The 27,086-nt window shown below is 33.3% G+C and overlaps 1 protein-coding gene across 2 annotated transcripts in view; it reads right to left on the reverse strand.

The window, feature by feature from the left end:
* Positions 1–2,548: 2,548 nt before the first annotated feature.
* Positions 2,549–27,086, reverse strand: part of LOC116770286 (transducin beta-like protein 2) — a 41,705-nt gene continuing 17,167 nt past the window's right edge. Inside the window, exons 3-6 of one of the 2 annotated variants that reach the window (XM_032661695.2) lie at positions 19,007–19,230; positions 7,804–8,176; positions 5,223–5,408; positions 2,549–3,171 (exon numbers count right to left, since the gene is read on the reverse strand). In XM_032661695.2, the coding sequence (XP_032517586.2) occupies positions 2,951–3,171; positions 5,223–5,408; positions 7,804–8,176; positions 19,007–19,230 (1,004 nt within the window). In that variant the 3' untranslated portion in view covers positions 2,549–2,950. Of the gene's footprint in view, positions 3,172–5,222; positions 5,409–7,803; positions 8,177–19,006; positions 19,231–24,534; positions 25,856–27,086 lie in introns of those variants that run through there. The other variant, XM_061527814.1, reaches the window with a different exon arrangement.

Consider the following 27,086-nt stretch of genomic DNA (forward strand, 5'->3'; position numbering starts at 1 on the left):
TAATCTGCGGGATATCTTCAGCTTCAGAATCACTAGGTTTATATGTCTCATCAACCACATCCAGAAATGTGTCCTCTGAGCTATCTGTGTGGTCAGATTCCGAGTTTGGTTCATCTATATTAACTTCTTCTTCCCCCACTGAATCAAAACTCTGAGAGGAAACTTCCATCTGACATTCAGATTTTGATTCCTGCTCTATTATAACCACATCTCTACTAGTCAATATTTTCTTTGTTTCTGGGTTATACAGCCTGTATCCCTTTATGTTTTCTGGATATCCAAGGAGAATGCATTTTTCTGACTTCTTGTCCCATTTCTTGCGCTTCTCTTTAGCTACATGGACCATTGCAGTACTACCGAAGATTCTGATATGGCTTATGTCGGGCTGACAGCCAGTCCATATCTCATACGGTGTCTTATTACCCAATGCTGCAGCCACGCTTCGATTCTGTAGATATACTGCCGTGTTAGTAGCCTCACCCCAGAATTCTTTCCCTAGGTTGGCATCAAAGAGTAAGCATCTTGCCTTTTCAACAATAGTACGATTGAATCGCTCACATAATCCATTTTGCTGCGGTGTGTATAGATTACTTTTTTGGTGTATTATGCCAGCACCTTTTAAATAATTGTCAAACTCTTTATTACAGTATTCTAATCCATTATCACTCCTTAATACTTTGATTGTCTTCTTAGTTTGATTTTCCACCTGGGCTTTGAATTCTTTGAAACACCTCAAAGCCTCATTCTTGTGTTTTAGAAAATAAACAAACACCATTCGACTACAATCATCGACAAACAACAAGAAGTATTTGGATCCTCCTATGGATATATTTTCCATAGGCCCACAGATATCTGTATGGACTATATCTAATAGGTCACTGCTTCTCTGATTGATACTCTTGAAAGGTAACCGACACTGTTTGCCTTCGCAACATGTATCACATGAAGATTTACCAATATCCACTTTTTCATCAAAAGACATACCCTGTACTGCAGTCTTCATCTGATTCAGGTAGTCTTTATTAATGTGTCCTAATCTGCGATGCCATGTAACACCTGATACAACTGATGCAGCCAAATGTTCCTGTTTTGTAAGTTTACTTTGTACACTCCATTTTCTAGTAATGCTGTTGCTACTAACTTATTATTTTTGTTATATACCGAGCAACTACTATCAGAAAAAGATACCTTGTTTCCTTTGCTTATGAGTTGGCTGACTGATAGCAAGTTAGTCGCCAGACTTGGAACACAATAAACGTCTTCAACCATAATTTCGTAATCAATATCACCAGTTGTAGTTATAATTTTCACATCGCCAGAACACAAAACTGACAACTTTTCACTGTTCGCAACGATAATTTCCTGTTTCTGATCATACGACGCATTCATAACCAAACTTTCATTTGCCGTAAGGTGTACACTGGCTCCAGAGTCAATATACCATGCATTTTTACTGAAATTCCCGCTTAGGAACACAGCACTAAACGCATTAGACTGCATTCGGGGTTTTTCCTTGAAGTTCGACGCGTTATTTTCGTTATTAGTACATTGATTTCTATAATGGCCTTTTTGTTTACATCTGTAACATGTCACGTTTGACTTTGACGTATCGGCAGTGCTACCAACATTGACATTTTTTCTTGACGCCATTTTATTTTTCTTGTACTTAGAATTCGAACGAGCTGCGAACGCGCCGCCAACTTCATCACGTTCCTCTATGGTTGACTCCATGTCTAACAATTTCGATTTGATAGAATCAGCCGTTATGCTAATGCCTGAATGCTCAATTGCCATGATCATCGGTGAAAATCGATCCGGCAATCCTGCTAATAACAATGAGCCTGTCCACTGGTCATTTATTTCAAAACCCGTGCCACTTAATTTTTGAGCCGTGTCAATAATTTGAGTCACGTAGGACGTCATTGAACTGCAGTTTTCCAATCTTATCGAAATTAGATTCCGTAACAGATTTATCCTTCTTGAAAAACCGTTGTCATCGAATAACTGTTGTAGTTTATCCCAGAGTTCTTTCGTTGTTCTTACACTTTTCACATGTACAAACAAAGACGGGTCGATTGTCATAATCAATTTTGCTCGAGTTTTCTCGTCGTCTGCAGCTCCTACTACAGCTCCTTCTGGCTTTACACAATGTTTCATGCCTTCAAGGATTAGGAAATTCTCTGCCGCGAAGCTCCACTCGCTGTAATTTTCCCGCCCGCGTAATTTGGGTACATTTACCAAGTAGTTTGCCGCCATCGTAATTCTGAATAAAATACTTTTATTTCACGAATGTCCAGCCAATCTACACAACACAGTGTAAACGCGTGTCGAAACAGTCTTTTTAACACTCGTACCGTGACGAAATACTTGTTAAAACACTACTTTTCATTAATTTTCTGGGCCCATAACCTATAATAAAACAACGCTATTTAGTGCAGAACAGAACTAACGTTTTTATTTAAAGTAGTTTTTGACGTTAACTAAACCATCACAGATGGCAGCACAAGTTCACAGATAACATTTTAGATATTACTTTTCTACACGTTTTTTATAACAATATTGTATAATTAACAAAATTATCTTTAATATACAATGTTACTATATTTTTTTTACCATTAATACGGAAATCGATTTTACATAAACACATAAATTTTTTGATATCGCAATAACATGCCAATTAGGTTTTTTCCTATCAATTCTACTAAAAGCCATAACATATCTAAATGGCTGGTTAATGGGAATGTTACAATCTTAAACTATTGTAATAAATGCAACTTTAAAAACTTAACACTTATATGACATGATAACGTCCCTCCTGAGGACGAACGAAATATTTACTGTTAGTCACTGGAAACATGTTTGTATTACACAATAACAATTCACGAGGCAATTCGATAATGATTAGGAAAAAAATATATGAAAGATAATTATATGTTAATATATAGAAAAATTAGTATTTTTTACCAAATTTCTCTAGAGTTTTTTTACACTCTAGTATAGTGTTATTGAGACGTTCCTGCGTCGCTAACGTCTGTTTGGACGTGAGTAGTCTCCTACAGCTGTTGATGGTAGTGTAGTATCCGCAGACGTTATGTAGTATCCTTATAGCGCGATCTCCGCAAACGAATAGATACTTACCAGCCGCGTCGAACAACATGTAGTTTATCAAACCTGGAAGCAATTAATGGTTTCATGGATTTTTGATATGATGACTTCGTTTGAAGGTCGTCTGGTTTTTCAATAATCGCGGGGACTCCAATGTAAATACACAAAGCTATTAAATTACCCGTCTGTACAACGGGGCGATAATGCATTACACCACGTGACCGATGTTCGTGAGAGGCTTGATCAAAACCTACGTAACATGTGTTCTGATATAGATACTCCTATTTGTTTGATTTTATGTGAAGTCGAGAAGAAAGTGCTTATTTATATAAGTAATTATATTAATCCGAGATGTCAAGCGGTCGTTAACTCTTAACAATTGTATTTAATTATTTTTTTAATACGCTATACATCAAGATAATACGATACATAAGCGCGTCTAGACAGAATTAAAGTGGTCGATATCGTTTACCCTTTGATATGTTAATAAAAATATATATTTTTTTTCTTAATGATAATTAAAGGCCACAAATATAAACAATTAGCATGGAGTTTAGTTATTCGCATTTTTATTGTTTACCAATATGAAGACTGATCTTCAATCTTTATCTTAACCAAGAATCTGCGTGGTCAAACGACATGCAAAGTTTCCAGTTTTCATAGATATATATTTCAAAGTATAAACAAACAATATTTTGGTATAGATACATACTAGTCTAATCACTCGAACGATCGAACATTTATATTAAATACAATTCTGTAAGCCTCAACACTAACACACCGGCATATAAACGGACATCATTAAATAATAATTTCCGACAAACAGTTCTATATCCGTACGTTCGATCGATTCGTGTCTTCAATAATTCAAGCAACACCTAAATATAAAGTAAACAGTTTAAAATGAGCCCCACTGAACCGTTTCCATTCATTTATGCTCTGACGTCAACGAAACTGTTTTACAAATAGACAAGAGATTTTAAAGAAACATACGCCGATTAAGCATATAAGGTAAAAATCATGACATACTCGTGTGTCAAGCTCAGTCGTGATTCATACTACGTTGTCTATATCGATATGACGTTGTGTGACGTTTTATTCGTGACCGTACAATGAACTTTGATATTAAGAACACCGTAATAAATAAAATCAGAAATTAAAAAAAATAAAAAACTCGTAATATTTTACATAGCGATCTAAATATAAGTGTATTTTTGTTTGTGTTTTGAAATTATCATCTGGATTAGTTTATAGCTAATACACGAATTTGTTAATTTTAAAATAGGTGCATTTGATGAAGTTTCGTATATATAGCAATAAAGAGACGGATATAAACTTGTGATATATACGAATAATTCACGCTTCACCTCGGGACAGTTTTTCTTTATTACCATAGAACGAAGGTTGGACAAGTCGCGAACATGGTCCAGGATGTCATACCATAAAGGCTATATATATAACATACATACTATATAACGGTGTATATATATATAAAGACGTATCAAATTAAATTCATTTCATACAAATATTGTTTGTACGTCGGAGTTTCAGCGGAACTTCCAAAATAGAAGCGTCGGCATCACTATAATAATACAAACAAGGACGCCTCGCTGTAATGGACTCGCTTACAGGAATATCGGATTTGATCGTGTTAATTTAAATCGGAGCCAAAATAAGTCACAGACGGACACAGATTGCTTTTATCTATATATTGCAGCTCACGAACAGTGTGATTACGGAGAGATTGCATCGAAAGTAATTAAATTGTTGTTTTTTTTTAGATAAAATTATAACATTATTACTGTATATTATATAATTTCGGCATGTAATAATGTTTTTAATTCAAAATTTGAACTAGTGAGACTTATTGGCGGTTCGTGTTTTAATAAATTTTATGTTACATCATCTTTCTTAACTACCTGTAAAAACACAGGCTATGTACTACATAAAAGAAATTATCTCAATATCCCATCAATATATGTCGAGATCTATTTGTAAGGATATTAAATTAAAAAAAATATTCTTTTCTTTTCAAAGGATAATACGGATACAACACCCAGAAAATGACGTAAGAATAAAATAGAAAATTCTTAAGTTTGTTGTATTAAATAACTTACCGGTGTAGAGATTCTCCACTGTATCGTAGAGTTCGCCGGTGTAAGTGTCATAGAACTCTACGTTGGAGTCGTTGGAGACGGCTAGAACCTCAGCGTTGGGTGATAGAGCTATCTTCGGAGGGTTGGCTGTCTGGGTGTAGGATCCGGTCTTGAGCACGTGAGGGGATTCCCCGCGCGAGTATTCAACTGCAATTGAGCAATTAATTTGCATCTTACTCCGAATACAGTGTTCCTTAACATATTTGTGACAACAAATCCTGTATAGTCCACATTTTCTTTCAAGATTTTATTGAATTGCGATAGTATATGTTTTAGTGTACAGTTTCTCAATACATACTATGGTAAATATTTAAAAAAAATTCGCCAATATCAGCTACTTTTTAAGACAGGACATATCAAAATATGTATTCACTTTGTTTTAATGTTGGTTTATATTTGAATAAATAAAACTCAAAGAAATAAATGGCAGTGTAGAAAGCTTCTTTTAATCAGCTCTTATTTTAGTTCTCAAGAACCCCCCCCCCCCTCCCTCCTCATTATATAACAATATTCATAGGATTGCATTAAAAATATTTAGCAGTCCATAATTTCTAGGTGCGCCACCATCCTAAATATGGAATGACGTAACTATAAAGCTAAGTATACAAATTTTCAGGTCAATCGATTGAATCGGTTTGAAAATTTAGTGTAATATTCCGTCAGAAAAAACATAGTTACGACCATAAGTTACAAATTAACTAAACCCCTTTATAAAACAGTACCAATAGATATGCTTGGTCCAAATTTACACATCCATAGTCCATAGTCACGCTAAATACGGAGCGTTGATAGTTTTTCATTCAGAAATCTCGCACATTATATTATTAAGATAGATTATTTAATGAGTAACGGGAAACGCTTCGTCAGCAGTGTGACGATGAAAACTTGGGACTAAAAAATGGATAACCATAAAAAAATGTTGTTTTAATGATCTAAGCACGGCGTAGGTTTATCAACTTAAGACGCAGAAGGCTAGGCAAAGCAGTATTGACATGAAAACTAATTTGTATTAGCCAGCCAATCATAAACTCTGAGTCAGACGAAACAATTCACAGAACATGTAAGTAGTAAGTAACTCAAACTATAATATAATATTCTCAATAATTTGGATTTTCTGTAATAAGCGGTTCTGGTGATTCATAAAGACCAAAACAATCCCATGTAAGCATAAATGCGAGTGGATCATACTTAGATTATATTAATATGCAATAGCTTCATTTAAATGAAACAAATATATTTCGGATATTCAACGCGGATATATCCGATATATATTAGTTTCATTTAAATGAATAAAACTCGCGAAAATCTTAGATCTCATTATGCAATAGTTTATTTTCCTGTTTGTTATCAAACTACCAACTCGAGTTGTGGTCATTTGATGGGTCTAGTAATTATAACGATCCTTTTAAATCAATGAATGAATCACACCAAATAAGTTCATACTTCCATATCAGTAATTATTAATTACGTAATGCCAACCTTAATATAATGCAATGATCAGGTAAATATACATGTTAAATTTTGTTCCTATCTTAGGAATATAGAGACTAAATAAATTGATATTGATTCCATACTATTACAGTAAGAAGACCTTATCAAGGAAAATCGATAGATAAAATAATTCTTTGAGAAAATACAAAGAAAAACAATCGTTCAAAACAACGTCGTGAACGGAAGGAAGGAAAAATTTTGCTATTAAATAGAGAAAAAGTGAATCATGATTATAATATAATCGTCTGATAAGAAAATGTATTTTTCAAGAATCACTGCTACAGAACGCTTGGTATTAATAGTGGAGCCATTAATGTATTTGCATGATGCAACATCGCATTTTATTGGTAGCAATTGATTGCAATGCAAAAGAATTTCATGGCGTATTATAGCCATACTTGAGAATAAAGATGCAACCGTTTTGTTTTGCCGTTTTTTTTCTCGCAAGCAGGTTACGATACAGCTGCACGGCCATACGGTTTACAGTGAAACCACCTTGGTCATGCATCTGAAGGGTTCATAATGGAAGATATGCAAAAGTACACATTGCGTTTTAGGTGGAATTGACATTAATTTAAATTTTTCCCATTATACTGATGTATATGTATATATACTTAATGACGCGGTTTCGAAGATATTTCGACATGTTTCTGTTTTCGTAAACACAACCGGTTCATGGGATATTTGCCATTGTAAACAAAATAATATTATTAAAATATTTATTGGAAATACCTAACTTGATACTATTTATAATAATATAGTATGGACGCATCAACTCTATGTAAAGTGACACTACCACCATCACACCATACTTCAAACAGCTAAAACTGCGCTGATTCATATATTATACTTCTCATATTTATATTACGGCAATAAGTTTGTTTGTCAGAGGATTTCACTTCTAGTAATTAACTGATTTTACCAATCATTCTGTAGCTCTTAACATTGAAAATCTTTAACAATAAATGAAGGAATTTTCCGAGGGAAATTAATCCATATCCTGCCATATCTATGTAGCAATAACCAGGGCAATATGAAACATGCAACTCACTTCTAGTATGATATATCTTCCACGTGCCGTCCTTGGATATGGTTGCGATGTGCGAGGTATCCACGGCGAATACAACGTCATAAACGCCGGACGTGTGACCGGTTAGCTCGTATGCTTTGGTCACTTGGTTGTATTCACCCGTTTTTTTGAAACACACTTCCATAATTTTAACGTCCGGTGAGAAACCGGTAGCGACCACGAAGCGACCGCACGGCGATATCTTGGCTGTGTGCGTGTGCATCAGGTATGTATCCAGCCTCTCGAGCTGTTGCCCCTTGAGATCCCATATGATCATATCGGTTTTCGACGAACATGACATCATGAACTTACCATTGCTTGATATACCAAAACCTATCACGTCATCCTCATGGGCCTATGAACAAAAACATACGATTTAATAAAAGCGAAATCAATAGTATTAGTGTTATAGCGTATAATGTTTTTATTAATTCGTGTCATAACACAGAACAACAGATGCAGTGGCGTCATAATGATCTATTAAAAAAACAACATTAACCAGCTTTACATAAATATTATACGTCTATATATTACGCGTAATTTACTAAGATACGAATATAAACGGCGTGTTCGGTGTGCGTTCCGAAGCATATCTTAGTAAACAGAAGATATTATCGTCCGCGTCCTCACACTACGAGATGGGGGCCAACGCACTCTGAGACAAACAAAATACCAGCCGGTACAAACACCGAATAATATATTCAGTCCCCATTGCAAAGATCAGTAAGGACAATAGGTAAATGAGCCCCGAAATGTTTTAAAGACAACATCACGATCCAAAACACGCTAATTTATTTTATCATCTGAAACTACCTACGGCGTAATGTCTTATTTATATTTGACTTTCATGATTGAATCAATTTATGTATTCAGAAATATAAGTATTAATATAAAGAGAAAAACTTTATATCCGGTTTAAAGTTATAAAAGTAAAACCCTTAATAATATTAACCCTTAGTAATTTTCATAACACGACAGGAAAATGATTCTGCATCTTTTGCCGACAGATACAAAACAAACGGAATGATAAAAACGTATATATAAAAGGTGATCGTGTTTAGAATATAAATTTCAATCCAATACATATTCAGAATTAAGATGATGTTTAATTTTGATAACTTCACGAGGAAATGTGGTGAACCTTCCTGAAGCTAAAAATATATCAACGAGGTTGCGCGTGCGACGATCCGATAGTATATACAAAGATATTATATACACAACTCCATTGTTTCAAAGGAAGGTCGACTCGCTGATAACGAGAATAATGGCTGACTGACGGCTAGCCGCCTCTTTCATCCATATACGGGCCACGGGCACAATGTGACTAAATATCATCAAAGAAAAATAAACCTTACCTTCCTAATTACAAGTTATGGAATACATATACTTATGATAATTCAAGTATAGTTTTTGCGTTATTAGCGAAAGCATACGACAATACGGAAAGATTTTTAATCACAGGAAGGAACTCCTTTGTTTAGTTAACAGATTTTCAAATATATTCAAAAGTCCTCGGCCGTTTGTCGTTTACAACATCTGTGATGAATATTTACGCTCGTAAAACAATGCTTTAAAAGACGCCTTCGACAATAATTACAATATATATATATATATATTTATTTTTATTAGCAAAACAATAAACATTAAATCTAATTATGGTTGCTAATAAAAACGCATTCAGCGTTCAGGACAATGGTAGGGAAGGCAAAAATATTATGACAGAAAGCTTTTAAAATTTATTTTCACTTTTTAAAAGGCCATTACAGGTTTCATTGAATCGACCCACTTCAATAACCACACTATAGGAATCCCCTACCTCGGGTTTTCGATTTTAAAAACTGCTAGATACTTTTGTGTTAACAGTCACTTGTTTTATAATAGCAATATGAATTTAAATTATTGGAACTGTATTAGATAGGCCGATTCATATAAACAAATCACCAGCGCTTTTACGACTAACGTATACGTTATGAAGCCACTACAAATTATTTCAGTCTGTAGTTCAAAGGACGTTCCGGGCTATGTGACAAATAATTAATAGGGCAAAAAAGATTTAAAAAATGTTTATTGTAGGAAACAAAAGTATTAATAAAATTATCATATTATTCTATCTTAGTAGCACTAGAAATTTCAAAACATCTATTTAAATTTTCACAGATAAAAATACCACTGAGCGTTGAAACCAAATATATCTTTACTAATGGTATAATTGATTATTATAAACATTGAAATTTAGCATTAATATTAAATACATGCATATTATACAACTGGATCACTATTGCTATAATATATATTTTTTTACTGTCGGCTCGTGTCTCAAAACAAAGGACTATAAAACAAATCATAGAGGTATTACTAGGAGTAATAGCAACTTACCGCAAAATACAATACAACTTAATTTTTATAGATTTAATTAAATTACAGTCGACCTGAATTACCGCAACACTGGCATATGCCACATGCATTACCACTTAATGACATTTACTTATCACACACACAGTATATGAGATGCATTAAATACTATGTTAGGATTGTAAGGAGTGAATTTATAAATAAAACCGTATGAAATTTTGAATAAAGAAACCAGCTACGTTTAAGGATACTTAAATAATAGATTTGTTCAGTATTTTTCTAAAACAACAGTCATAATAGAAAGATTCACATAACTAGTAAATAAAAACGAATGACAAGCAAGAAGTTTACATGTCATAATTTTATTTAAACACCATTGTTTTAATATAAAAAAAAAAATAAAGGTTACGCGGCTGTATAGTAGTAAACAATGGTGGGAGTGTGCGCTGTATACAATCTTGAAAGTGACGCTATTCAACGGTTAGGGAAATCTTGTGATAGCGGCGAATCACTTCAGGTTTTACACATTACATTCTGCTCTAACACAGTCGATTACTTTAACGCTGTTCTGATATAAAATAACTAATACATTTGAAAGCTGCTAATCACGGCAAGAAATGGCATAAAAGACCATAGAAAGTATAATCAATGTTATAGAAGGCGGGAGAGATCATGATTGTTTTAAACATTATTACCGATATAAATGAATTTCCCTTTTGACGTTACTGCTACGGCAGTCAGTAAGAAATGAAAAATAGATAATTTAAAAACAGTAACTGATTCGTAAAAGGCAAAACAATTTTCAGTTGCAATTTAAACTGTCATATATATTATGCAAATATAGTAGCAAAATAAACAACTGTATTAGTTCAATCTAATTAGATATTACTAATATAACATTGATAGATGCTGGATTCGGACCAGCGACATCCCTGATATAGCGTTACAGGCAACTCGCAAGTTGAGCTATCGTGTTACCTAACAAAAACTTAAATGGAACTCAGAAACGGTACCTCTATTTCTGTTTTTTATATAAAATATACAATTTTTCATTTGTTTATTGTAATGTTTCAAGCAAATACGATATAAGCAGTTTAATGGTTGATTGAACAGACGTTTCGACATTCATTGCAACACCGATTATAATTGCTAATATTTTTAAATACATTATTGTTATAAATATATATTTGCATTTACTTATCAAATTTTAAACTATTTAATCATATTTATTTTTGTTCAAAATTATTGTAAAAAAATTTAACTTTAGCTTCTTATAATAGGTCTTAGCAACGAAACGCCTTGACCAAATTAGCTTCTGGTCCATCTCTGCTAAAACGAATACAATGGCATCGCAGTTACTAAATTTCTGACATAAGATTGTTGAGCACAATATTAATACCCACGATATAATTATACGTATTGTATAATAATAGTCAAATGCCACATTTAAAATAATTTTTCATCACCTAAGGGATACAATTTTTAAGCAACATCCGAGCTAACGTTAAACGAAATGCAAAACGCTGATTAACTCATTACGAAAGCAACAAATGTTGTGAATAATACGGAGAGTTTTTTTTAGGTTTTCTTAAAATAAAAACGATTATGTACCTTACGAATACAATGGCTTCTTATCGAAAGTTACAAAATATACACGCAAAGGATGAAATAAACAAAGGGATTCATTCCAAACGCACTAAATTTACCTTTAATTCTAAGAAAACAATAGATAGACATTTGCCTTTCCTCTAACAGATCTGAGTTTAGAGGTTTATCTTTGTTATTTAAGCTCTGCTATATACAAAAGATGAAATGAAGCTATTTAGATAGTTAAGACAGACTATTGTTCTATTCTATTCTATTCGAAAAATTCTATTCTATAACACGATCATATAATTCCTTTAGGCATTTCAGTTATAAAATTTATTATGGGCCGTATATAACAACAAGTTTTTCAATAGTTTCAACATCTGAGTTCGATAGCAATCGGCTGACATTACAAGATCCGTTACCGACGTTAATTGCACATTAGAAATACAATTGAATTATTGAGAATTATTATATTCTGCTTGTTAAAGCCGTGCAAAATAATAATTACAAACAAAATATATTTGGAAATACGTAACTAAAAGGAAATGTGTGATTCATCATCAGCCTATAGGAGCCCATTGCTGAGCAAAGGCCTCTTCTCACATGGAGAAGCTTAGAGCATTAATCACCACGCTTGCTCAAGACGGGTTGGCGATTTCAATATTATAATTTGAAATTATAAGACCAGGATTCCTCACGATGTTTTTCTTCACCGTCCGTCAGTGGTGTCTAAATACTCTTAGATAGTACTACTTAGAAAATGTGTGATTGCTAGTCCTTTTTTACGACATTAAATTTGAATACTGTATATGTACATGAATGGAGTAAACATCATTGCATCTTGATAAAAGGACAATGACCGGAGGTTATCAAAAATTACTTATCACGTAGATTAAGTAACGAGAAGTTCCTTCTATCGATTGATTATTCCTTTGAATCAGAATTATTGGTGAGCGCAATAAACTTATATGGACTATGAACTAATTTATAGGTATAAGCATAGTCTAGTTTTTTGGCAGATATATAACAAATAATTTAAATGAAACTAAAATATGTCGAATATACTACGCGAATATTATTATTTTAAAACTACATAATCCCGACGTTTCGGTTACTTTTCAGCAACCGTGATGACGGGCAGACGAGATTCGTGATAAGTACAGTAATAGGTATACATTATATGGAGTATGCAATTTGATATTCAGTCTCATCTAATTACGTTGTATTTGCATTGTTTGCATAATGCATGATGGAATAGTGATTATATCTTAGAATATTATAAAACTAGTAAGTATATTATATGTATAATGTATATATAGTCATATATGTATATTTGTATTCTACATATAACTTCTACTATAAGTTCGATTTCCATTTTATAAATTCACTGTCAGCAAACTTCAATCAATGCCAATAAAAAGAAGTATCTAGTAAAACGTTTCTGTGTTAACATTTAAGCAGGTTCACTTTGATATTTTTCACATAAACTTGTAAGAAATTATATCAATAAATTACTGTAATCATTGAAAATTTCAGTATATATATATATATATATATATCGGATTTAATACAAATCCATTGTTTAAACAGAGAGACGCCAGCCTCTCTGACGTCACTTATTTTATGAACGATCCATGATATTTTAAAATGAAACTTCAATTCTTCTTAATGTATTTCTCGAAGATTCCTCATATTCACATTCTTCAATATTCCACACTCACTGAACTCTGTCGTCGTATTTATACCAGAATACAAACCTAGTTCTATTCTCCTTTTAAACAGTCATTGATTTCGTTTTACTTTTAACAATAATTATGAATACCAATAGGTTTTAATAATAATTGATGACAGCCTCAAGCTATTTTCATGTCGTATCCGTCATTAATGCTGATGACGCCGATATATATTACAAGAATAAATCGATCACATTTACATTGTATATGTGACCGTATGTCTATTTGTTTAATTTGAATGAACTGCACATGTTGCATTGTTTGCGACTAGTTTTCGCCCCGGTCTATGATGTGTTGAATGATATTTTTTTTTTTGTAGTAATAAATCTAATCTGTAAAAGTCATAATTGTTTCATTCAAATCGGTCCACTTCAAAGAAACACCAGCAACAGACTTGACAAATATTTATAATAAGATTTATATGATGCCAAGAAAAAAGATTGTCTTTGCACCTGGCTGATAAACCTAGGTAATGAGTTAAAAAGTTTTTATTCATCATAGGGATTTTATTTTTATGTTTATTAATTCTATAAATCTGTTGTTAACCACACTAAGAAAATAAAAGCTCGGGACATTACTATTTATCCGTCCCTTAGATTTTTTTTTTAATTCGAAGGGAAAGTAGGTTTATTCTTACATATAAATTATATTAGTTTGTGATTAAATAAGACATAAAGAAGGATAAAATCTCCCCAACAATTGGACATCTAACAACCTAGACCACTTCATACGTCGTATGGGATGACGTTAGTTGTTTCAAATCTTACCAGATTTTGTCGTCTTATTTAATAACAGTGTAATAGGACATGAGGGACATTTTATACTAGGTTTTTTCAATATAATATATTTTGCTGATATTATTATCATACGAATTCGTTGCGTTTATTATATATATAATATATGCGTTTATATTTGTGCTAATATTTCATTAGTAACATCATTTACAGGTTAATAAAAGTAACACGTGTTGTGACATAAATATATCAGTGGAATGCATTCTAAACATCTAATTGAAACGTACTAGTTGTGAATTTATATAAATAAACATCGCCCGTTTTAGTAACGGATCGGTAGGTACTAAATATAATCGCGTATATATAAATGCTTTGTGGGTTATACAATACGAAATGAGATGATAACTATAAATAGAAATTTTATCTAACGATTATAACTTTTCTATAAATATATTAAATCATACAACTACAATACAAAAGATCGCTGCACGTAATAATATAATCGGCAGAGGAGCAATTTTAAACGGCCTTAATGAGAACATCCGTACACTCCTTGTCAGCTGATAGTATTGCATTGCAATCCATTAGTCCCCTCACTCGACGACACCGATGGTATCATATTGGTTGAAACTTTTCCCATTAAACAATTACTTGACTTTTCAAAACTTATATTTATAACACAATCATCTTTTTAAAGAGCTATTTGTAAACGAGCCTTTTTTTGTAGAGAATTAAGAATGAAGTATCGGCTCTTGATCGCTTCGTATCATGTGATCGTTACAAAGTTTGTAAGGAGATCTGTTTGTTTTTTCAAACATACTAACTATACACATGTAATTAGAGTCCACTTTGTAATAACTCTTGTTTGTTAACTTTGTAATAACTCTTGTTGTTGTTTTAAGGGAACACATCGTAATTATTATGAAATTATTCTACTACTTTTCCGCTTGGACACTCAACATATTTTAATAACAAAGGAAGCAATCACAACAAAATGTAATAGTCATGTCAGTGATGTAGGAAACTTTTTATTCTTAACGCATTGGATTTTATTTTGTATTCAATACATGTACAGTTCTGTTGACAAGCAACCAGAGTGCTCTTCGAGCGATGCAACGTTGTAATTTGCTTCTCCAGAAACATAAAAAAAAAATTCGAATATAGTCAGTCAATAGAGAAAACGCTCGAATGAAATTCGTGTTCAAACAATATAATTAGTTGTTAGTACAGATACGTTTAAAATTTTTCACATATATACTGTTACGACTGACTAGTGAGTTCAAGGATATATAATCAACGAAGCGTGTAATATAAGTTATTGTAGATTCATGAGTTCATTAACAGTCTATTAAGTTTGTACGACGACCTTTGGGAACGGTTCATACATTGGATGCTATCACTATTGGATCAGGCCTTCCGCATCGCTATCAGTTATCAGTTGGTTATCAAACAGATAAGAAATATAACAAGATAAATGCATTGCGATTGTTCAGATTTTGTAATCCTAAGACGAACAATTACAACAGCACTATCAAGGATACATTGGACACGTACGAAATTACTAACAATTAAACATATGTAGGCATATGTAAAGATACGTATTATGATTTTACTAAGAAGGCTTAATTTTTGTTACCTTGTAAGTAGAAATCTTCCAAATTTCTATCGTTTCTAAAAAATTTACTCATCAACATTTTTACGGTGTTTCTTCAACAATTTTATTTTAGGAGAGTATTGTCTAACATAAAATTGTGGCATGGCAACCGAATTTGCTAAGTTGTGAGACGAAAAAACCAACAAAGAAAAGAGTTACTATACCGCTTATAGATAAAGATAATCTGTTCTTGTTAATGTTGTAAAAGTCTAAAAATATACAAGAATTAGCGACTTACTATTCTCTCTCATCTTAAGGCTAGAGGTATGTTTTTAAGTCGAATAAAATGTTGATTTCCACTGCATGTTACTATGACGTGTGTTTAGATGTATAAATAAGATAAACGTGGTGAGGTAACCATGAAAACAAGCGATAAAATTATCATCATCAAGAAAACAATTTAATTAATATCGCTTATTATAAATGTAACATTAAGTAATCGCTTGGTCATTACTTCAGACTGGATCAATTTCGATCTTATTGCCTGAGAACGGAACTGTTCTGGAATCGATTTGAGCCAAAATCAGGCAAAGTGGGATCAGAAACTGGAAAAACGTTAGTTTATTTATACAATAAACCAAACAATACATGACTTAGCATTGGAAAATTATCTATAAGGTTACTATTGTATAAGAATAATATAAATAATAAACCAAACAATGTATTCAAAATTATCACTAAACATCAAATAACTCATTATGATACATATAGTACATTTAAAACATCTTTGTATTCTGTTTTATGCTAAATCGTCTTTGTTAGGTGTCCTCGAAGATTACTTCGTGTGACGTCACAATGCCAGGAAATAAGAATACAATTTGTTGTATGAAATAAAAAGTAGTTACCGACTTCGGTCAAATGAATTCATATATTTAAGTATGTTACTTATTTAATAGAAATATTTGTTCAAACCACAATTTAATGTTTATATAATAAATAAAATATAAATATTTAAATTATGTAAAATATAAAAATGGAGCAATTGTTTTTGAGAAGAATGGCATATCCAAACGTATATATGATCAATTAAATTACATTCGAGAAAACATTGTAACATAATGAAACCATTTTAAAAATAGTTCAGGCTTTACGAAACACCCTTTGTACGTAAGAGGTGACCTTTAAAGACATTTTTTTCAGTGAAGGTCGTACTCTCGTGGGAGTTACCAACGCCCCCGACTCCTAGCCATATAAATTTCAAACCTTTCAATACAACCAAATCAAGTAAGAATCGATAATACAAAATAATTATAATTAAACTTAACACAGCGATATGTTACGGTTATATTTAAATAAAGATATGCTTTTATTCACTCTTAACTTTTTTTTATATGTTACATAAGGTTTCCTTTATATTATAATTTAAATTAGCGTAATTATTTCTTTTTTGTTTCTTATAAAAATGACGAGCACGTCAGATATTATTTAATAATAGAGCATGCACTCATTTACATTTTACGCAAACGTAAGTAAATCTTACGTTACCCCACCGCCGTTCAGACAATAGACATAATTTTACGTCACCGCTTTGGTATATAATGAGGGATTGCGTAAAGTTAATTGTTACCTTTTCGTTACTAAAACAGTTGACTTAGTAACAACTTATGCCTGAAAATGTAAATTGAAAAAGGATAACAGAAGAAAATTAAAAAAAAAACATCTAAGAAAAAAACGATTTTGCAATGGCTGAATACAGAATGCAATATAAAAAAACAAACAAGAATAAAAAAAAGAAGCTGGAAACGTAGAAAATATTATGATTACCTAAATACTTTTTGCTTCGCACTTTCATATACCGAATTTATAACCTGTATTTCGCCACTGGGTATGCGTAAGCGGCTTTTACACGGCTAGAGTAACGTTACGACGAATTACTAACGCAACATTATGATTCCTCATAACCTGTTTGTATCATTTTAATGGCTGTAATATATTTTTGAATACAGCATTTGGTACATCACAATTTCTGTATAATACAATCTTACATGTACTAATAATAATGTCATCTTTACTGCTAAAGGAATTGTTAAATTCAAATTAATTTTAACAGTAAGTTTTTTTTATATATATAGATGTTTATAGATAAAATAATCGTGATAAATATAATATGTTATGATGTATGCAATCTATTCACGACGTCGTCTTAGAAAAAACAATAACAATCCAGGAAGTGTTATGGGCCATAAATTTAACAATTTATTAATTTTGTTCGCGAATAATAATTTTATTTATTTAATATCAACTGTTTTGTTCGTTTGTAAATTTTTATAAAAGATTTTTAATCGATTACAAATTCAATTCAGCTAACTGGCACAAGCCCCGTTAAAATTCATCCACCAGTTGCGGATGTTAGGCCGCAAAAACGGACCAACAAACAGAGTTTAATATTGTATTGTCCAGTACACAACACAAACATACATTTGAATTGCATTAATATTTAATAGATATATAGAAAACTGCGTTGTTATTACTTGAAGAGTTGCGTGTCTCGCTTACCGACAGCCATATTTTAATAATCACATCGTACGTACAGTGAAACTGAAAGTAAAAGTATGCCAAGAAAATGATGCATATTATAAATAATCAATAAGATACCACAGATGAAGCTTAGCCACACCAAAGATATTTACATTTATTTGAGACCACATTTATATCATTTAAGACAATTGGTAGAAAACTTTCTAATTTTACGATGAGATAAATTTCATCAGGCAGAAGATTAAAGGACACTGCCACGTCGAAATGTTTATAAAATGTCATTTAAATCTTTTGTATTTATGTGTTTTTTACGATTACAACATTAAAAATACAATGTCATTTGCTTATATAACAGTTGGCCATACAATATTATGTATATATAATTCATTATATAAGCACATCAATGATTTTCCATCATTATAATATATTTAAAATTAATCGAATACTTTGTTTATAATTAAAGAATGATTTAAATAGATCTCCTTCATACTTTTGTTGTTATATTTTGTTTTCGTCACATTAGACACGAGACTTTGGTCTCCGAATTCTTTGTAGTTCATTAAAAATGTAATAATAAATCTATGTATGTATATTTTTGATATGTAAAACATTGTTTAAAAAACGTAATTTTAATAAGTTCTCACCTTATCGAACGTGATCATGGGATGAGCTGCTCCTATAGTGCCATCTTTTTTCTTCTCTATTTTGTACACCTGGATGTGATTCTCCTGAACCGTGTGTATCACGAAGGCTTTGGAGTCCGGACTCCATGCGATGTGGGAAGCATGGTCGAACGGAATGTTCACTCTTATATTCTTGTGATCTTTGACATTCAAGTCTCTTATATCCCATAGGATTATCGAACCATCTGTTAGAAAAAAAAGATTCCTTAAAATTACATTGATCGGGTACTAGATAAGCTGAATATTTTAGGGACAATAGGTGAGTTGTATGCTTTTTAAACTTATCTTTTTCTATAAGCTGTGTAAGAACACAGTCACGTATGTGATGACTGATATGTATACTCGATAATTGCGACATAAGACCATGACTGTTAAATCATTTTACTGTCAACCTCATTCCGAATCCTTCAAAATGTGGGCAGACGTCGACACTCATGGCTAGCGTTGGAAACTTTTAAACTGAAGCCAGTTTAAGAATTATCTACTTATACAAATATATATTTTATGTAGATCTGTCTGATTTTAAGTTTGATAGCTACATAGCAAACAAATAAAAAAGATCTAATATACGTATATTTACTAGCACGTATCATATATTTTTATATATAAGTGTAATGAATCAAGCCGTATTTAGCCCGTCAAAGATAGTCTTTGATTTCAGCGATGAAAATTTAAACATAGCAACCTGGCCTTCAGTCTAACAACAGTAGATTAATAACTGAAGCAATCTATGGCCAACTTAAAATGCAACAGCAGAGTAAAAGATTACTTAACAGTTTTTATCTCCTGAGTTACTTAAACTTTGTAACTATGAAATTGTTCACAAATTACTGTGAACTAATGATTAAGAGATAAGAGAAATCTTATACAGTTACCTAATGTTATTCTATGGTGGATATAAAGATTTTTTGGTATATAATGTTTCCATAAAAAATATATGAACAGAGTAATCGTGCAATAATGCGGGAACCAGTAAAAGGTCATCAGAGCACTGATATCGAAACTGAGTCACTGTACCAAGGTTTTTGATTTCTGTTGCAAGCTCGATACAAGCGACGGTATACCAACGGTTATTGGGTTAGCTAAGGTATACGAGTACATAACGTACGGTCAATGCGTCATATCTTAGTACGGAGGGAATAAACAAAGTCTATTGATGACGAATAAAAATTCACAAGTAATATGAAATTAATGATTTGGCTTTAAAAATATATTATAATATAAACACGGTGACGGCATACTATAACTAAACGTTGTTCCCTTATATAATGTCAACAAAAAATAGCAACTATACAGAAAAAACAACGTGTTGGATGACCACAAAAACAGCAGAACATTCAAAGTAGTCTGAAGTCAATAATGAATAATCATTGATAAACGGAAGGTCGGACATTTTTAAACATTAACTTTTATTGCATCAGTTTCTTTTTTACGCAAACATACTTTCCGTTTTCATAAGGAAATATTATCGAGTATAGTTTCGATGATATGTATGCGATAAATAAACATTATATAAAACGAACTAGCATACGTTATACCACAAACAAATAAAGCCTCATTAAGAACCAACAGCTTATCTTTCATACACAAACTATGGCCCTCGCTCGTGACGCAATATACATTCAAAATACTCGCAGATGTCAAAGGGCTTACTCAATATGACTCGTTCAACATCTAACTATTGCCTAAGTCTCACAAAGACCGATAAATAAACCTACTATCCAGTTCTATTAATAAATGTGAAAGATTCATTATAAAATATTTTATAATTATTTTAATACGCTCATTTTCGTTCCCTTAAAAGTTATCTTTTTTGTATGAAATGAAAATAGCAGAAAATTCTACTGTTCATGATTTATTTTGAATGCCTTACACATACATGATAGTTCATAAAGAAAAATTTCTTCCATAATATTTAATAATTCTGGATCCTGATCGATTCCCTGGCAATAGTGCTTCATAAATTGCGTTTAAAACTAGGATTTCACTCGCGTAACATTTACTTAACGTTTGCATAAAGTTTACTTAGAAATAGCAAAACATTAATTATAACATTAATTAATTAATTATCAATCCAATACACCCACATAGTTTTTTGTTTATCTGATATGAATCTCGTACACCTGTGAACTTGTTTTGTAAGTTTGACAACAACTTGAATGTTGGATGTCAGTGGAACAAAAAAACGGCATAAAATAACTCACGGCTATGGTTGAATCGTACCATCGGCTTCTATGATTAATATCACCACTAACAAACTGCGCTTTATATCGAAATCAACGACTATGATGAATTTTATTTGGAATTAAGCGTAATTTTATTATCAACTGCTGTCCGTTAAAAAAAAGCTGGTTTATGGGTCAGTGAAGATATACGCATTAATATTGGCGTCTTGATATTCAGAAAGCGACACTATTGGAGAGTTTGACCTACATACAGCGGCCATACAAACTTCTAATCTGAATAACAAAGATATGTTCAGTTATTTTATACAGCGTGTTCCTGTTAAAAATATATATATGTGTAAAGTCATACAAATAATATAACGCAAATAGGAAATGTAAGCTCAGCCGTCATAGTACATGTAAAATTATGGAAAATAATTATATATTTCTTAACAATCCAAAAATAAATGACAGCATGTTACACGGAGCGCGTTTAATTCTTTTAGTTCGTTGTACTTTTCAAGGGGACGAGGAAGTGTTGTTGTTTTATACAAAAAATATACATGAACTTGCAACCGTCAGTGAATACGTGGCCTGACAACGATGAAATGATATATTTCCAAAATGTACTTAGAATACTTTAAGCTTAATGAGAGTTAGTAAGGATTGGAGATTGAAATAAAAACCATCAAACCCCTTCTTTACTTTCTGTCAATAGAAATTGAAATAGATAAAAAAATAAATGATATAGAAAAAAAATATTTAATATAAAGTGAAGTGAACTAAATTTTAAAACTTATTTTTCAAAACATCCTGTACAACTCATAAAGGAGCCGCATAAGCCTTTCCCTATCTACTGTACGGAATCCAATTCAACGTCCGACTCTATTTATTCACCATATTTAAAAATTCAAAGGCAAAAACTCGTCTGTGTCAGTAATATACGAAACTCAAGGTTCCATGCTATTTAAGACGACACACATAACATATTTATTACCTACGCTAATCATTCATTTAATTTAACGTCAAACTTTAAAACAAATATGTAATATTTGATGGCAACGCAACCATAATGTATGAGCGTTCTGAAATCTGTTTGCACATACGCTATGCATCTGTTATGGTGTCAATGGTGTCATGGTGGGCTGGCGGGGGTCGGAGGCGTGTCCAAGTGGTGACGAAACAAGCTTTGTGCAAGATCGTTGTGAAACAGTATTGACACGGAGGCGAGCACGACGTTCCACGGCCACTGTAGCGCCATCAATATTTTAAACTCCTATACAATACATACATAACATAATACAACCTCGCGAGATTTCGTCTTCATTTATACGTGTTTAACAATTTTGTAACACGAAAAAAATCACATTGAATTTAATCACCTTTACCACTATCACAGCGAAAGTAATCCGTTATTTGTAAATACATAGACATATATAATATAGGTCAAATGTTTAAGATATCATTGTATCTATGTCAATAAATTGGATTACGCGTCCAATATCTGATATCAGTGTAATTTAAAAATTACTTGATAGGCATATCATTAGAAATTACTATGATCCGTCATTATAGTAACGAACAAAGGAATACTTACTAAAAGACCTCGTTAATATGGCACTTATCAGGTGATTTAATGTGCCCGTTCCAAGTAAGGCATTAGTACTTCCCAGTTTTTTCAATACCCTCATATTTGTGTACAGTAAGTTAGTTTGAATTCAAAACAGTCCACGCTGTTGGAAACCATCACTGTTTACATACAGATTACAGATTCCTAAACACCCAGGTGTACGGAGCACGATCAGCTGTTCAATTTGTTTACTTCCTTCAGCTGCGACAAAGCGGTCAACAACTCTAGTGATGCCTATGGCTAAATATTATATTTATTATATTTCAGGTTTGTTAGTCAGCTATTTGAATAAAACCAATTTATTACCGAGACGAGTTACAGTAAAATGTTATAGAAATATGTCTTGTTTCATTTAACAGGAATTGCGGAAGTATTAAATATGATTATAAAATTGATGTCATTCTTTTATAAACATTACATGTATTGTTTAATACTAAATAAATCCAATGTCGTATATTCGCGTGACAATTCAGGATAAGATAATCTATTCATACATTTTCATATTTACTTTAAAATTATTAAACACGCGTCTTATCTATTTAGGAAATGTAAAAATAATGAGCGCAATAATTTTATCTGATAACGACCCGTGTGTCAAATGTTAAAAGTGATCTATATAGATATAAAATGAATTTAAAAAGATTTTTTGCAAGCCCGAATGAATAACAAACGAGGTACAAAGACGTCTACGTCCGGTCGAAAGGGCGTTACCATTATTTATCCAAGATTTAGTAATAATTACACACATACATATATTATCCTTAGTGCATTTTCATGAGATTCTAATGCCACTTACCATTGAATTACAAGTAGAGAAAGCTCAGATATAAATATAACCAAGTAGGAATATTATGCCAACTAAATCGTGTTAATAGATTTATTTCAAATTAAGTATGACAAAAGTGGAAGCGGCCCTCGCTCATCTATGTTTCTTCATAACCTTATATAAGAGTTATATAACAACGGTCGTTCGTAAAGATTTTATAATTGCACCAGAGTTGCCTTCAAACTCTTATTTGTGAACGATTTACGTGTTACATTTAAAGTGTGACGACGTATGACGAAATTACTTGAAATTATATATCGGGATGATATTACCGAGACGGCCTACTTAGAATCCGAGAACCACAGCTGACTCAGATGAGAAAATAAAAAAAAAATCAGCGTTTCAATGAACCGAACGCTTAGTCACTCGGTATGGTGAAGGCGATGTATGATTAATATGAAATTTCTGAAGCATATAGATAAAGATGTTTGTATGCTTTAATCAGCTTATATTTATTTGTGTTACGTCATTCGATTTTCCTTGACGGCGAGGTTTGACCCAGACATACATGAATCATGGTATTTCATATCATTACTAGGAACTTAATTATTGAGGTAAAATAGTATACATCTAATATGTTATCTTGCAATAACATAACAACCTGCTTTATGTCGCTTGTTATTAAGCAGTGAAATCCAGCGCAGTGAAAGTGTTCTATCATATGATTGAGACATTAAATCGTATGAGGTTTGCATTAATCATGACATACTTTCTTTATTATTTTACCGTTGTTTATATATAATCAGAATACTTTGTGTGTACTTTATTACTTGTTAATGTCAAAATAAAACTTTAACGTCAATACATTATATATACTATGTATTGTTTATGTGTTGTGTTTCGTTTAGGGTAAAGTAAAACGACAGAATATTGAAAAAAATAATATTACGTTTATTGCAATACCGCAATTCGAAGGCACATACACAGTACGCGCGCTCCGTCAACGTAATACATCCAGAGTCACTTAAGAAATGTCCACATAATCAAGTTTTTTTTAGAACAAGTCATATAATAATCACACAAAATTTAGGCGGAACTAATTAAGGGTTCGTACGGTTGCAGAATAGGCAACTGATTTGAGATACGGGCTCGTTGGGCGCGTTCTTTGTGAACCTTGAGTAGGACGAGATCCATGGCAGCCCGGGCATCCTCCAGAGGCGAGTGACCGGAGCTGCTCCTTTGTACGCTACGCCCAAGCAATTCCTCGGAGAGAGCCCGAAGAGAACGTCTTAATGGAAATCCTCGTGAATGTGGATATAGTGCAGACGTATCAACGACGGCGCTATGTAAAAGCTTCAAAGATCTCAAATCGTTTTCCAAAGCATGTCCCACCAATATGGTATCGTTTCCGATAAATCCTAATATATCGTTCTGAACATCTTTCAGCGTCTTAGTCGCGCGCGCCAAGTCGCGCGGCCTGATGCCTGAGAAGCGTGTGTTGTGATCGACGACAGGCGAGCCAGGTTTTACCAGCGACCTGTATACCAGACGACCGTCGGCTGCGATCACGGCTACGCTGGCTAATTCGAGACCCGCTGTTGTATAACACATCTCCGTGTCGATAGCGTAAACACCGCCGCGAGGTGATCGTGCACGCACATAACCTTCGAGAGGCCCGTTCATACCAGGCTTGGTACCGCTCCAAACGTGAAAACGAGATGTGCTGCATCCCTTGGATCCAAGCGGGGCCTCGCAGCACGTGTGCCGGGAGTTACTACTGATGCGACCCCAATGATAGCTGCACGTTTCCTCGACCACATATTCACCTTCCCTAGTCATTCTAAACATTTTGTCACAACGAACACACAAATGTTCCACTGCATCCGCTTCCTCGTCACTATCGGACCGTGGAGTGCTTCCCCACGATCCTCGTCCACTGTCACTCTGAGAACCACCGGGTACGAATTCCGGTGCGTTGACATCGAAAGAAGTAAATTGAAGAGGTCGTCGAGGCGGTGGATTTATATAGACCACGGCCTTCGAAGAGGTGGGCTCGATTTCCAGGGGGTAGCCCAAAGCCCACATCCGCTTCGGCGAGAGCAGATGCGGGCGCAGGGCTTCCACTAACTCCTCGGTGGAGATCCTTTGCGGCGTCGACGGCGTCGGCGGCGCGGGCGGGGGGCGGCGTCGATCCCTGGGCCTGCGCCGGCGTGCTGCGGCGCCGGTAGGGTCCACCGCAGCGTTGGTCTCTTGATAAAACCAATCGTTCCAATGAGTATAAAATTGCATGTTTCTTGTTGGGCTTGTATACACATAGAGTCGAGAGAGCGAGCGCGGAGCCGAAATCGGTAAATACGTGTGAACGCGCGCGCGGGCGCTGTGCTAATGCCTCGCTGGTGGGGCAGCCCACGCTTTATACGTCACGTAGGTAGCGCGCGTTCGTTAACGGGACATGCCAATCGACCGGCCTATTCTCATTTTTCTAAACAATAATAAAAATTACTCTTTGTTAAAAATAAGTTAAAGCAATTAGCCCTATTGTGTCTCTAAAACCGTATGCTTCGGATTACTATTTATAAGTAGAAATCTATATCTCATTGTTTACGTCTATCAGCTGATTGAAAGTAGTACAAAGAGAGCTTGCTTACAATTAGTTATCAGTATTGCCAATTTTATTTCTGTAACATATTTTGTAATCGATGAATACATAGTTTAAAATATTTTTTTAAAGAAACAGAGAAAATATTTTAAATAAATAATAATTTAAGTACATACAGATAAGGAACTAATGAGTTATTAAACATAATTTGTAAATAGCACATTAAATATCTTTTGGTCAATGACGTCAAATTAAGACGCACAAAGCGAAAGACCATTTTCACATATAAGTGAAGACGGAACGTATATGAGACCGTTTAGGAGGGAATATTTTAAAAGTGCGCAGTTTATTGCATCAACAAAAGAAGATTTATCGAAAGTCGGGACGATGTTTGCAGCACGTACACGAGAGACGACACGTTTCTTAAAAGTTGAACGTCATTTGACGGATATCGAGTCAGCCGGTCTTAAAACGATATATAATACTTGAAACATTAACGAGTCTATTATAATTGTTACGCTTAAAACACTATTGACCTAATTTTGCATAGCTAGTATAATATTACGTGACCCACTTTCGTTGTACGTATACATTATATTGCGTAGTAATCATCTCAGCTGTATTATATCAATATATTTATAATAATAATTCCGATTACGATTCTATAAATGGGAAGGTAAAAATTTAATACATGCACATCCCCTCACAGGGTCAACGTACGCCCGTTTAAGATATTTGATGTATACTAAATAGCGTGTTCAATGAACCGTATTCGCTCGAGTGTTGTATCTCCGTTTCACTCTGCGTTCACACCTAAAGATAGTCCACAGTCTACAGTACAGTCAATGAGAACTGGCCCGTGTCCGGAGTGTATAGACCGA

This window comes from Danaus plexippus (genome assembly GCF_018135715.1).
Source record: "Danaus plexippus chromosome 13 unlocalized genomic scaffold, MEX_DaPlex mxdp_15, whole genome shotgun sequence".
Lineage (NCBI taxonomy): Eukaryota > Metazoa > Arthropoda > Insecta > Lepidoptera > Nymphalidae > Danaus > Danaus plexippus.